General features: G+C 38.6%; 1 protein-coding gene across 1 annotated transcript in view; it reads left to right on the plus strand.

The window, feature by feature from the left end:
• The window catches only part of rell1 (RELT like 1), a 28,874-nt gene extending 13,947 nt beyond the window's left edge, over positions 1 to 14,927 (plus strand). Inside the window, exons 3-8 of the mRNA XM_024287435.2 lie at positions 815 to 883; positions 5,324 to 5,378; positions 10,159 to 10,404; positions 13,323 to 13,455; positions 14,296 to 14,339; positions 14,419 to 14,927. Coding sequence (XP_024143203.1) covers positions 815 to 883; positions 5,324 to 5,378; positions 10,159 to 10,404; positions 13,323 to 13,455; positions 14,296 to 14,331 — 539 coding nt within the window. The 3' untranslated portion in view covers positions 14,332 to 14,339; positions 14,419 to 14,927. The remainder of the gene's footprint in view (positions 1 to 814; positions 884 to 5,323; positions 5,379 to 10,158; positions 10,405 to 13,322; positions 13,456 to 14,295; positions 14,340 to 14,418) is intronic.
• The last annotated feature ends 463 nt before the right edge of the window (positions 14,928 to 15,390 follow it).

Below are 15,390 nucleotides of genomic sequence, written 5' to 3' on the forward strand. Positions count from 1 at the left end.
TCAAGGGTTTTGTGACATAATATGGCTAAAATGTTGTTTTTTTCTGTTATGGGGATGTGGTTGAAAAACCTTGAAAGGAGTCTAACTACTATATGACGTCACCACACTGGCTGCCCATTGACGAAGACCATCCCTGCTTACAACTAACTGATACTGATCAAAGCAAACTATGATGTGCGGCTCAAACCTGCTGAACTGACTTTTCTCAGACATTCTCAAAGCTATGCAGCTCTTCAGTCTTTCCTCCTTAAATCAGATGCAGTTCTCATAAATTACCACAAACACACAGAACTTCCTGCTGTCTTGAATGTGAGATTTCCCTCTTCCTGACCCTCTTGTGCAAATATGGCTTCTTTCTGTTGTGCAGTGTGTAATTATTCCACAAAGGGCTTTCCACATTCCTCGTGTTTGTGCACACTATTACATAACTGGAGAAGGTGTTCCAAACGGCTAAAACTATTGGTTTAAAGCAAACTGTTTTTTAATTCTGGCATTTGGATAATTCCAGATTATTGAAACCAACATCATCTACTATTTTGAAAATAACTTTTTTTATCATGCAGTTTTTAGAATGTTTAATATGAACTTCATTAAACCCATCTATAGATTTCGAGGATAAAAAAAGTCAAATTTCTTGAGAAATCAGTTTGTTTCCTGTAACTGGATCTCCTCTCCTCTCGAAAACTTAAGGAAGTGTTTTTTTGCTTGTTGCAGTTTGTGTTGAAACCTTTGAAAATCAGCTGCAGTGAATTCATTTTTTCTCAGTTGAATTAAGTAATTTTTCCCCCTCAGTAACACAGCTGTATTCTTACAGAGGCGAACGACACCATGAGTGACAGCGACACCGTGGGACAGATTGTCCACTACATCATGAAAAATGAAGGTGAGCGCTGTTCTCTTCTACTTGTTTTCATGTTCAGTGTGAGACGGACCAGTGTGTTTTGGTGTGGGATTGTTAGGGTGTATTCAGACTGGACACATTTGGTCCGCTTAAAGTGAAGCAGTGAATTTCAGTGAATTTTCCGCCTGAATACACCCAAGCAGACCTAGGTCCGGCACCAGGAACCGCTCTCGGACCCATCTTTCAAGGTGGTCTCAGTTCGTTTCTGAGCTTTGGTTCGCTCCGAGTTTCGTCAGTCTGAATAGACTCTGAGTTGACTCAGTCTGAATTGACTCTGAATAGACTCTGAGTTGACTCAGTCTGAATAGGCTAAGAGTTGTCTCAGTCTGAATAGGCTTAGAGTTTCCTCAGTCTGAATAGACTCTGAGTTGACTCAGTCTGAATAGACTCTGAGTTTTCTCAGTCTGAATAGGCTCCGCACTCGGAGTGGAACAACTGGACTAAAACGGAGACAGAAGTGGAAGAAGACACACCAACTTTTAACATGATACACATTTCTTCTTAACTTTTTTCCCAACAATCTAAATGTCATAAACACCTACTAATGTGCGTTCTTAGCCGTCGTCTCCTCGGTAACCACCTTGCAGCGTGCCTCTGCAGTACCAAAGCAGCAGTAACAGTGTTGTACTTGATGTTGATACAGACGTTCAAAATTGGTCAGTGAAATATAAAGACTGAATAAGTGAACTATCTCCAAAAGGATTACAAAGTTTAGGACTTGCCCCGCTGGATTCAGGTCTCAATCTGGACCAAATTAAGCAAACTAGGTCCGGTCCGACAGACTTTTCCAGTCTAAACACGCCCTCCTTACCTGTGGTCGCTTTGATTTTACTTTTATCCAATCCTCAACTTTCTTCCTAAAGCTGAATTTGGAGGGTTTTTTTCTTGGATGAATTCTGCCACATTTACATTCAAACTGATGGTGCTCTGATTAGAACTTGGTTCTGGACCGCAAATACTGAAACCTTCAGCACGACAACAGTAGTTTCTGATAAAAGTGGTTTCTACAGCTCAAACTATTGCATTTCTGATGCATTTGTGTTCTTCTCAAGTCTTCCTGAGAGACGCATCACTATAAGAACATCTTCATTCTTTTAATTTTTTAATTTACTATATTTTCAGTTTTTTTAAGTCCAATGTATGAAAGATGCGAGAGAGATTAAAATGATAGTTTTAAGACAATTTATGAGAAAAAATGAACATTTTTTAGGATGTTTTAGATTTTGAGTCTGTTTTTTGCATTTAATCTTTTAAGTAGAGAAGACAAAAATGTATTTAAAGAAGTGAAAACTTGTAAAGCCTGAGAGTTTTATAGTTCTAATTGCTTTAAATGACTTTGTCTTGGTGCTGTCAGAGTTTTTTAATGCTTCCTAAGTAAGAATAGAAACATTTCTGAACATCTCTGGTTTCTATCCCATTGTGATCAATGGATCATGGAGTTGCCAGACGCCGACATTCCCTGTAAATCTGCCAAATCTCCTCACATTCTCTTCATCATTCGTTTTTTAATGTTGTATTTTTTAGTTTCTTTCATTCAGAGGCAAATTACTTTAGTGGATTTTTTTATTAAGATTTTGTTTCAGACTCTTCAGTGAGGTTTATTTATTTATTTGTAATTCTCTGATGAATCTTGATCCCAAAAAATTAGTTTTTGCTAAAAATTTACTGCTGAAAATGAAAGTGCCTCCATTCCTTTATGGTGTTTTTTTATTGCTGATCCTCTGATGTTTGGAAAGGAAGTACAGCGAATGAACAAAAAGATCAATGGATTTAGTTTCATAAAAATGTTATTAAAGCTTCTAACTGACAGAAATCTCCCCAAAATGAGTAAAAACAAATGGCTCGCCGTGAAGTTGTGATTTGAAATTCACCTTTCATCCACAAAGCGTCTATAAATCGTCTTTTCCTGGAAATCTCGTCTAAAGCTCCAGGAACTAGTTTCTGTAAAGATAGTGAAGCTTCTTGGAATAAAAGTATCAACACAAATCCTTTGTGAGTTCTCAATTCAATCAAATCCAGTCCTCACAACAAGGCTGCCCAACCCTCAACCCTTGTTCTCCACATATACCAGCACATCTACCTCCACGTTTTCCAGGAATTCCTGCCCTGATCGCTGCTGATTAAATGGAAACCTGGATTTGAAGCACCTTGTTGTTTGGGGTTTCGTTAGTCTAAGAGTGAAGGCTTCACAATATGAGGAAAATTGATAGAAATATCACTAATGAATTTAACCTTTTTATTTTAACACCTCGTCTTTAGCCCCTGACATTCTTTCGCCTGTCGTAACTCTCCAACCGTTTAACTCCAGCAGATTCTGAGGAAAAGAAAAGCAGCCGTAAATCAGCCGATTTCATCACATTAACGGTTGAAGAGTAACAATACGTCAAAAATCAGGTTATTTAGGTGTTAAAGAGTTAAATAAAAGTCGACCTAAATTATCCTCTGAATGACCCTCGTCTGCACAGGAGTATCTAACATGAAAAGGCTTCATATTATTGGTCAAGGATGTATTTGATCTGTTTAGTATATAGGCAATCATTTATCGCAGCTTATCTCACCTTTTCTGGGTATCAAACAACCTGATAATGCGATCACGATACATTGTTGATATATTGTTAATACCTAATCAAAGTACGCTCAAAATAAGGTGACTTATTGTTACTATTTTTGTCTATTTGTGTTTTCTTTGTTGCAAAAATATTCAGTTTTAAAGTAAATAATTTAAACTAAAGGAAACTTATTGTGAAGCATTCATGAGGGCTTAAAAATCAGCATTATTTTTCTGTCCACAAGAACAATAAAGAGTCAAAAAGACATAGGTCATGTGACTTTATCTTCTTTATGGTTCTGTTAAAATCCAAGTCTTTAAACGCCCTCAATAAAGAATCTTTTTTTCTGCTACAAAATAACTAAAAAATGATTAGAAAAATCAGCCTCAATTGGAAGAAAACCTTTTAAAGTTCAACATTTAAATTTAAAGTCAAATTATCTAGAAAAAAAACTACAAAACACTTTGAAATTAAGTAAATTTACCTTTCCAGCTAAAAATATGTAGTGTGATTGTTTAAATCACCAAATGTTTGTCATTAGCTGATTTGACTCTTGTAATGGCTTATTAAATTACACAAATATCCCACATTTGTCAACACGTTTCCTTTACATTTGTGTATTTTATTGAATGCAGTCACATACTGGCAGGATCGTCTCAGAATGTGACAATTTTCTCTCATTCTGCTTTTCTTTTGTTCATTTCATGTAGTTGACATGATTTTATCAGTGTTTTGGAAGATCTGAAGCACTTTATAATTTTTTAAATGTTTTCTCATTTTATGCATGTTTTGTTGCCAAACTTTCAAATGTTTTTCCAGTTTTGAAACCTCTACAAAACTGATTCAAGAAAAAATAACAGAGAGGTTGGGGCTGCTATTGATGTCCAACAAATGCAACACTGCCCTCTACTGGTCAGAATGTTTCCTGCAGTAATACTGATCAGTTTTTAAAACGTTTTCATTTAAATAAAATCAGAATTTAACTGTATGAAAATCAGTATAATACAATAAAGTAATCAAAGTATCGTTTTTATCTTAGTTTTGTTCACATTCCAGACTATCAGTCCTATAAACCACCCAAAAGAAATGTTTCGATCAAGCTGTGACACAGGATAGAAGCCAGACGTTGTGGCACTTCTTGCATAGCAAACATACTTTGGTTCTGATGATAAAGAATGAGCAGAAATTTTCTGATTTCTCAAGTTAAGCCATTAAATTATTTAATACTTTAGAAACAAAAGAACAAATTTCCTCTAGGCTTAATAAGACATTTTTCTTTCTTTTTGTTCATTTTGAATAAAAGCAGTTAACAGTAGCCAAAAAAGCCATCAAGCAATATATATAAAAGTAAAACATGAACAGTTTTTCTGTTTAGTTAAAAACCATGCTGATGCAAAGTGTAAAACATCCTAAACTTTTAACATACTTTAATAAACTAAAAATGTGTTGAGCAAGAAATGCCTTAGAGCTTGTATATTGTACTCTAGTTTTACGCTATACGTCAAACTGCTGTGGAATTTAGTGAAATTCAGATAAAAATCAATAAGGACCAAATAATGAAACCACAAAAAGAGCAATACAATTACAAAATAGATATAGTTTTTGCAAAGCAACTAATAAACACTTAAAAAAAATCAGAAACGTTGAAGTTTATGAATATTGTGCTGCTAAAACCACTCTAAATAAGAACCTTTAAGTATAATAACCAGTCCAATAAGTATACTAAACACGACTTCCTGATTAAAATCAATTAAAAAATGAAATGCAAATATTTTTATGGCTGAGCTTTTAAAGAATTTTCAGGTTGGCAGTATTCCCCACTAATTGTTTTTTTTTTTATTTACTTGAGCTTCATCTCTCTTTTTGTCTCTAGCAAACTCTGACGCCCTGAAAGCCATGGTTCATGAGAACAGCATCGATTCCGATGGGTAAGTGCTCTGTATCTTGCTGTTTTCACTATGCGTCCACTAGGTGGCAGCATTAGCCTCCCTGTAATATCCCAGGGAGTAGAACAGGAATGCTATACCCGGTTATTTTCCTTGATTGAGGCTGAAGCAGCTGCAGATCAGTCACACAACGCTGCCGAGCTTCAAGATCCTCTCTGAGAAAGGATTGAGCCGTCATCTGTGCACTTCCTCCATGAGTGGATGGGGCTGCCAATGAAAAACACGCTTCTGTAGGTTGCAATGGAGCTAAAATGTTCTTTATTTTCTAATGAAAAAGCTGAGCTGCTTCTGAAAATGATGAAAGAAAAACTGAGACCTGTTGGTTACACAACACGCAGGAGTCAAACCTTCAGAGCAGAAAATACAGGCGGCGTGCTGTAGAAACCTTTTAGGTCACCTCTACTGTGATCGAGACCGACTTTGTTGAAGGTGAAAAACGGTAAAAGACCTTAGGGATGATTTGCTATTGACTCTTCAGATCAAATCAGAGATTTTATTTAATTTTGTGTGAAGTTTATCTGTTTTCAGGCTTTTTAAGTTCAGTCGAGTTTAGTTAGGAAGTATTTTCTCCAGAAATCTCTCAAAAAATGCATCAAACCTTCATGAACCATAAAAGATCTGAAAACCTTTTTTAAATAGATATTTCATTTATAATGGTTGTATAAACAAAATAACTTGAAAATGAATTTTTGTCAACATGTTGAAATGAGGCCACAAATATATTTTAAAATAAACCTTCATCACAGTTCAAGAAAAAGGCAAAATTTGATAGGGTTTTTTTTCTTAAATAAGAAAAAGATTTCTTTAGAGACCCAAATAAAATCCTCAAGAAGGCACAACATCAGCAAAACAAGATTAAAAAAAACACTTGTGCACTAGATTACATTTGTTAAAGGAACTAAAACTCTGGAGGGCAAATGGGAAATTGTTACAAAAGCAAATGTGCAACACAAGAGGAAAATCATTACAAACATGCGTAAGCATTTCAGAACCTTTGAGTAATCACTTCAGAACTTCGAGTAGCTACTTTAGAACCTTCAGGAAATGCTTCAGAACCTCAAGGAAGCATTCTGGAATTTTGGGTAACGACTTCGGAACTTGGAGTTCCAGAGAAAAACCTTGAGTTAACATTCCTAAAACTCAAGTAGGTCCTCTGTAACCTTAAATATGCAGTTCTGAACTTCAACACCTGAGGTACACTCTCTAGACCCTCCAATAAACATGAGGGAACCTCTAGTTAACATTCCAGAACCAGAATGATCATTCCAGAACCCCAAGGAAGCATTAAACTAAGATAAACAAAAGCCTAATACTTGTAAAGCGCTTTTCTACCTTCCTCAAAGGCGCTTTACAGTCATAGTCCCATTCACACATTCCCGCTGCCGAACACTGGCTCCAACCGTCCATCAGAGGCGAATTGGGGTTCAGTGTCTTGCCCAAGGACACTTCGACACACAGGAGGGTAAGGCGGGAATCAAACCTGCAATCCTCCGATCAGGAGTCGACCACTCTACTGTTGCACCACGTTGCCCGAGGTGTATTCTCAAGCCTTGGGCAACCACTTTGGACTCCTGAGAAAACCAGTCCGAAACTTCCTGCGAGAATTCTGGAATCCCAAATACACCAACCTCAGGTAAACATTTAAAACAAAAAAGAGGAAGAAAAGAAGATTCCAGAACCCAGAACCTTAAGTAGAAACTCTGGAACCTTGAATAAGCACACTAGAACCTATGGTAACCACTTTTGAACCTTGAGTAAACAGTCCGAAACCTCAGGTTAACATTTAAAACAAAAGAACGAACCTTGATTAAGCATTTTGGAACCTTAAGCTAACACTCCAGATCCTCTAAACCTTAATTTTACACTCACAGACCTCAAATAAGCATGAAGGAATCACAAGTAACCACTCCAGAACCTTAAGTGAAAATTCCTGGACCTCAAGTAAAGATTCCAGACCCCAAGTAAGCATTCTAGAACCTGGAACGTTGGGTAGGAACCTCTAAACCTCAAAACCTTAAACACTCCTGATACGTGATAAGTATTCTGGAACCTCAAGTTACCACTTTTGAACCTCAATTAGAATTCTCAAACTTCAGGTTAAAAAACAAACAAACAAAAACTTTATTAAGCGTTTTGGAACCTAAAGTAAGCATTCCAGAACCTTGAGTGGACATTCTGGAATCAAAAGTGAATTTTCTGGAATCTCGAATAAACCACTCTTAATCCATAAGTAACCTGCACCTCAAAACCTTAAGAAAACATTCCAAAAGTTCTAATAAACGTGAAGGAAAGTAAAGTAAACATTCTAAACACAAGTAAATATCTTTAATTTCCATCAAACCAGAACACATTTCCCAACGCAAATCCGAGGAGTTTAACAGAAGATGCAACCCTATGAGAAATCCTGCAGCCTTTAAGGAACATTTTCTCCCCATACTCATAGAAACATGATATTTGCTCTAAAAAAAACCAACAAGCTCCGACATAACTACATATTCTGCAAAAGAAACAGAAAAATCGTGCCTATAAATTCCTTTACACAAGTCCCAAACACAACACAAATACAAAACTCAAAAGAAGCTAGCCCACGATGGATATTTTATTCAAAATAAAATCATCAAATAACGTCACGACAAAGTGCAGACGTCATGTTTCAGTAAATGAAACTACAGTTCTAGCTTCTCATTCACAGAGATTGTGGGTTTCCTGCGGTCTTCCTGTTAGCGTCTGCTCGCAGCATCGAGCTAAGTTGTAGAGCACGTGTAGCTCAGCCTCCCCGCGGACAGAAGAGGGAGCGAAGGGAGTTCAGCAGATGGACGGCTGTGAGGGGGAGACACTAGTGACAGCAAAGGATTCCAAGTGAATCAAGTTAGTGAAGCATGTTTCCCCATCTCTCCTGCGGCAGCGTCGTCCACATGTTGCCAACAGGAAGCAGCCAGAGAGGAGAGCTGTGTATCAATCTTTAGGAAAGAAACACGCCGTTTTGTGTCCTCCACCTTACATATCTACCTCAGCTCTCCTTTCATTCTGTGTGATTCTGCAGGGCTCCTCTTCCTTCCTTTCTTTGTGGCGGGCAGCCTGCCAGTGGATCACTTAGAGATGGAGGATAGGGGAGAAGAGGCGCTTTAGTCGGGGCAATTTATGGGATGTGAGGGGTTAGGGTGTCACGCAGACAGACGGGTAGGAGGAGGAAAAAGAGAAATGAAGAGAGGACTGGCGAGTGGCTGCTGGGGTTCCCCATCCATCTCCCTACATTTGCCTCACAGCTTCGCCGCTCTTTAATGCTCCATCCTGCCCCTCATCCTCACCTCCCCCATAAAAACCTGTTATTTTGTGAGGTTTTGTTTGTAAAAGAAGGATTTCTGCTGAGTCCCCAAGTCGTTTTAGACATTATTTTTGGACTTCATCCAGGATCCTGTGTTTTTAAACCACCTCAGCACACAGGCTGAGGTTCATGTTAATGTCTGTGTGTCAAACCCTGTTTGGACCGACAGAAAACTGTTAAAAAGTTGGTAAAAATATGTTTTTTTTAAATGTGATTTTACCCCCTCAGAGAAGATTTTGGAAACAGACGCTTCAGATCAACATGAGAAATTGCTTTTGAAGACAATTTAGGTTGTGGGATTTTGGTTAAAAACTTCATAATCATAATTTTTTTTCAGATAAAAAAAATGTCAGGGGGGACTTGAAGAGGCTGCTGTGGCTTCAGTTTACCACTAGATGTCCCTAGATTCATGAATTTCTATACTTTTATAAACAGTTAAAGGTTATTCAAAATGTCCTCTTAACACATTTAATTTATTTTACTTTTTCTGATGCACGTGGAATCTCTAAATCATCAACATTTTGATTACATGGTTTAAATTAGGGCTCCACTATATGAAGAAAACTTACTATGTGCGATATTAGTGATCGATATTGCAGTATGACTTGCGATACACATAAGGGATTATGCCCGACGAAGTGTGCATTATCAGAAATTAATGCACGCCCTGGAAGCCTTCAGATGGTTAATTTCTGATAATGCACACTTCAAAGTGCATTATCCCTCTTAGGGTCCAATGCATTCTCACCCCCAACTCGTCATATATAGACGTATGATTCAGGCCCCCTCCATTTCACTTTTTGACATTTTGGGTGTCCCAACTCGTCGATTTTTGACTTGCTGACTGTTGCCAATAAACCAGGGGGTCCCCAACCTCCAGGCCTCGAACCAATACTGGTCTGAGGGCCGCTTGGTACCGAGCTACAGATGCTAATCAGGGGTCTCCAACTCTCAGTATTATCAGAATCGAGTATTCAACCAGACCATATTATACATCATAATACATCATTACCGTTTTACTGCAACAGTTTTATTCAAATAAGTCAACATAACTGCATTATACGTCTACATAAGAGGTGGGTACCTATCATAAAAGGACTCCATTCAATTGGTCAGCGACCCGAAGGACTGTATCTGATTCGTTAAATACTTCAAGCTACCAAGAGATTCCTTCAGCATTTGTGTAATAATTTAAGGTAACCATTTATCGTCGTCTATTGCGATACACGTATCAAACTGGCGAATATCGCGACAAATTTGCGATTTATTGTGCAGGCATATTTTTAAATATTAGAACAAATGTGATTTAACTTTAGTGTTTGACTGATTAAACTGTAGTTTGTAGTGTTGATGTTGCAATGTGATTATTGTTTAACCCAACATGAACGGTTGTGTAAATCTTTCAGCGATCTCTAACTTTGGACTTTTCGTTTGTAGGCCCCCGCTCACCCCCATCTCCACTGGCCCCGCCACCCCTCCGTTGACCCCGTTGTCGCCGCTGGCGCCCGCTGCAGCAGAAAGGCACACCTGCAGCCACCTGCACACCATCGGCGGAGCAAGCGGCAAGAACATCTGCACGCGCTGCAGCCACAAGAAATGGCCGTTGATGAGGAAGCCGTCGGCCAAGCGAGCGGAGCACCGCCGCAGTCACCTCGGAGAGGTCACGGTGCTGGCCGTGGGCAGGTGTGTGACACTTCCTTGCTGCACGTCCAGCTATCATCAACTATTTTTTTAGCGTTTGCCCCAGAGATGACCTGAGCATCAGTGCGTGTGAGGCCAATCATTAACTCCAAATAGCATCCGTGAAAAAGCTTTCCTTAATTAAACGGGTTAGTTTTGATGCCCGACTAGTGACCTGGAAACTCCTCGGGTGAGGGAAAGGCCTGGGAAAATGAAGGCCTCGTCCCTGAGAAGGTACATTTACTCGCAAAACCACCTGACGGAAATGAAAAACACGTCTTTGTGGAGGAACAAAGACCTCATGAGCACATCTGCTGTTATAAAAGAGCAATATTTAAGCTACCATTCCATTGCTGTTGATAGTTTGTAAACAAATGTTTGGTAGATTTACCCAGATCAAAGGGTTAAAGTGTTCAGCCTCCAGGTGTTTCTAATGGAGTTAACGAGCTGAGATTAGAGCTCGTTACCCAGATCAAAGACACCTGCCTGCCAGGTTCATCAGAGGTCAGACTTTGGTAGAAAATTGTAGTTTACGTTCTTTCATATACCGTATCTAATGTAATTCCAATGAATTTGGAGGCAGCGAGAAGCAGCTTTGTTGCATTATGTAACTTTTTGTAACTTTTATGTTAGTAAGGTGTTGTATCACGGTGAATCAGCTAATTTACATTGATCATGTAAACGACTGAAGAGTTGATTTATGTCAAAGAACTTTTTATTTATTTATTTAGGTGTCACCGGTGACGTGTCACGTGTTAAAAGGTTAAACAAACACACAAACTCTCCAGGAAATAGCTCCGCCCAAATTCCCCCTTGAAGTTTCAATAATCATGTGAGAGAACTACTCAATGGGGTCAATAATCTAAAGGCAGCTGGAGCCAAAGAAAACTGAGATGGCCCTTGTCTGACGTTAGTAAGAGAATATCTTAAGAGCTCCAGGCCTCGAGGGCCAATATCCTACTACGTTTTTCGACTCACCTGCACTCAACTCACTAGCATAACACACCTGATCCAGGTGATCAGCATCAGGGTGGCTGGGTTTCTAAAAAACCCAACACCACTGATCTTTAGCCTCGTTTCCACTGAGCGGTCCAGTACGGTAAGGAGTGGTTCGGTACGGTCCAGTTAATTCTGGTGAGTGTTTCCACTCAGTTAAGCCTCGCTTCCATTAAGCGGTTTGTTTTCACAGTGTATGCGTGCTGTAGACTGCTAGCTTGTCATTGCGTCATTGTAGTGCGATGGCTAGAAAAGCAACAACAATGGAGGTCATCCAGCAGCTCGTCTTTTCCTTGTTTTACTTCTGGTACATCGTGTATAACAGGAATTTAAAGTTGTTTGAACCAAGAATTAATGCGGGATCGGAACCGCAAAAACCCGAATGTTTTCAAACGTTGAAAAGGTTAGCTTAAATTGGCACTTTCTAAAGTCGTCATCCCTTTCTGCCAATCAACGGGTGGCGACAGAGGCTCCGCCCCAACCGTTCTGTTTCACTTTTCAATGGACCTGGAACCAAGAAGTACGGTTCAGTACTTTTTAATGGGTCCATTTCACAATGGAAACGCTCTAAACGCTGTACCGGACTGGACTACTCGGTGAAAACGAGGCTTAGATTATTCAAAGTCGAACTGGGTGAAGGAGCTGTGATTGGATGAGACTAAAATGGAGGAATATGGTAAAAATTCTTCTCTCCATAATTAAAAGAGAAAAAAACTGCTGCCCATGATTTAAAAAACTAGTTATATATTTAAACATGGAGGTGGAAGTGTTATGGTGGGGAGTTTAAAACTGTACGACATCAGTGAGATAACAGACACATTGGGTTTCATTAACTCTTTGTATAATAACCTTCTTTTCACAGTTAATTGAATTTTTTTTTACCTTAATATCACATCTGAGACTAAAGCTACATTTAATTTGATGCATGTTCAAAAGACGCTTTCTCGAACGCACCTTTAGCTCATGATGTTCACACTGGACAAACAGGGAAGGGCTTCTTCTTCTTTTTTTTTTTCGCTACCGCCTACTAGCACATGTTTGCCACCTACAGCTGGAAGAGGCTTGGTGCAAAATGTCACAAATCTTTACAAATCTCACCGCTCTATTCCGATACATGACAGACTTGTCGTAGAATTCCAGCCGGGCTTAAGCTGAAATTGTTATCCTTCTTGATCAATTTTCAACTGGTTGACACTTCTGTGAATTAAAGGGACGGCATTCATTCGTCTCTACCAAATCAGACTTCCTGATTGGTCAAAGTTGGTTTAACGTACATATAATTGCTGCATGTTTTGTGCGTAGAGTCCGAAAATGTTAGTTGGAGCTAGCATAGTGATGTGTGAACGCGAGAGTTTTGAACGTTACTTGTTATTTGTGGTTTTGAGACTAGTTATTTCGTGAGAATGTCAAATAATTAAGGAAATAAGGCAAATTGACTTATTTTTTTCTACTTTTTAAATTAGTTTTGTAGAGGTTTTTTTTATTTGTGGGTAAATCCAGATTTTTCCTTCATTCCTGAGTAACTGTAAAATTACCAGCAAGTCAGATATATCCCTCATTACATTCTTCACTAAGGAGTGATTTTTTCCGCCTTAATGTCCTGCACAGAGCTCATTAGGATGCAGAGGAGGCCGCCGTTCATTTTCACTTCCTGATAATGTGCACAGAGGGTCAGCATGACCTGGATACCAATATTAATAATTTGCTGATTTGATTAAAGCTTTGTTGTCTTTGTTTGGGCCTCAGAAGGATTGGGGAGATAAGAGGGTTTGGATTAACCTAAAAGTAGGTTTTTGAAGTTTGTTCACACTTTTAAAAAGTTGAACAGTAAATACGTATTAAAAAAAACAAAAACAAATGTGAGGCATTTATTCTCCCTGAACAAAAGTACTTGATTTTTATAGACTTTTCTTTTCTTTTTCTAGGTTTCGTGTGACGAAGTGTGAAAAACCCCCCAGGGATCGACGCACTCTGATAATCACAGACTCTAATGGGAGCGTCCCATCAACCCCCACACAGGTGGAGCCCCACAGCCAAGCAACACTGGAACTAAAACAGGTTTGTGAGCAAAAAAAAAAACATACTTTTGCACAAAATTCTCTATAAATGTGGATGTTACGAAAGGTTGATCCATGTGGGTGTCTGAATTCCTCCCCTAATTCCTAACTACTAAGAAACTATATAGTGTGAGACTATCTAAAGCCCTGGCTATTATTCATTTGATACATTTCCTATGCAACTGTATTTGTTTCCCCTCTTAGAGCCGCCAATATTGACAGATATCATACATTTGTATTTTGATTTGTGAACGATCTAAGAGAGAAAATTAAAATACAGATCACTATTAATCATTATTATTATTAAGTAAATAATATTTGATTTTCTATTACAATTACTGAGGTTACCTTTTTATTATTTTCGTAAAATTGTGTAAAATAGCTGTCAGCTTTGTCGGTCTAAACCCGTAAACTGGACGTTTCTTGTGGCGATGTTGCCATTTTGTGTGACATTGCCGTGAAAAATTGCCCCTTTCTGGATTTGGTTTTTGGAGGAGCTTCAATCCGGAAGTGCAGGGATGGCCTACATTTTTCTGCTCCTGTTTCTTTGTCAAACAAATCCACAGATGAGTACATTTCTATCTTGAGGGTTGTTAACTTGAGAGATTATCCGTCTGAGTCTAGTGAAAGCCGGCTCCTGAGACTGAGTCAACATCCTGTCCGTGTTTGTTTTTTTGGGAATGGAAGGCGCCCGTCAACATCCGTGTTTGCTTCATTTCTTACCGTTAGCTTCCATGTTGACTCGCAGCTTTTAACCCTCAAGTTAATAAACAAACACGACGAGGCGAAGAGCCTCCTTCATTTCTGCTCCAATAGATTGATTCTGGTTTTTATCTCACAGGAGATGAAAGAGAACCGGGACAAAGAGAAGCGATAGAACTTCAGGTAACTCTTGATCCTCAACTGCATATGTAGACTTTTGAAAAGAAAAAACACAATTATTTACCAGGTTTCTCCCCTACAGGGAGAACACAAACATCTGGACACCCCCATAAAGCCAGGCGAGAGCGTCCGAGACGAGCAGCTCAGGAGTGGACGCTTTACAGAGAACCAAACATGATGTTAATGAGGAGGAGTAGAACTGATCCAGAATGATGGAAACACTTTCCTCCGCAGCATCACGGCATCCGGGGTCTTGAACCAGAGCACAAAGTTCTCCATGATGTGTACATATGTTTATAAGGTTTTATAGGAGGATATTTGAAAGAGATTTTTATCTATAATGTCGTGTTTTGCACGTCTTTATTTATATGAGGAATCTCCAGGCGTGTGAGATGAAGGACGGCGTTCTCGGACAAAAACTAAGCAGCCAGGAAACGGACTCAAAGCCTCTGAAGATGAAGATGGAACCAAGTTTATTCAGACAGGCAGAAGAAACTCATCATCTGGTAGTTTCTGTCGTTCTTCAAGCCCATCATTGTGTGTCTTAAGGTTTTTTTTTAAAGTTTGACTTCAATAAAGTATACCAACAAATCTGTTGAAGTATTTAAACACAGCAGCATATTCATCTGAAAAACAATATTTTAGCAAACGTGTTACGTTATCCTCTTAAAATCAACTAATTTAACAGACAAGTTCCTGTTTTACACCTAATAAGTGGACTTACATGTCTGCTTTAGGTTCACTTTAGGCTATTTTACACCACTTTTTGGTCTAAAACACATCAACATCAAGATGAGCAGAACTCTAATGACTTTATGTCTGCAGTATTACTCCAAGAAAACAAAGATTCTTACATACACCCTTTAGAACTAAAAAAAATACTTGTCCCAAATGCTCTATATCACTGTGCAGGCTGCTTTAAAAACAAAAACGTCATTTTCTGGACAAAAACTAGCAAAAAATCTGATTAATCACACTTTTGTGTTGTGATTAATCACTATTAATCACAGTGTGTTACTAGGTAAATTTCATGACTATATGCAGCTTTTGAAAT

The sequence above is a fragment of the Oryzias melastigma genome, linkage group LG18, assembly GCF_002922805.2.
Source record: "Oryzias melastigma strain HK-1 linkage group LG18, ASM292280v2, whole genome shotgun sequence".
Classification (NCBI taxonomy): Eukaryota; Metazoa; Chordata; class Actinopteri; order Beloniformes; family Adrianichthyidae; genus Oryzias; species Oryzias melastigma.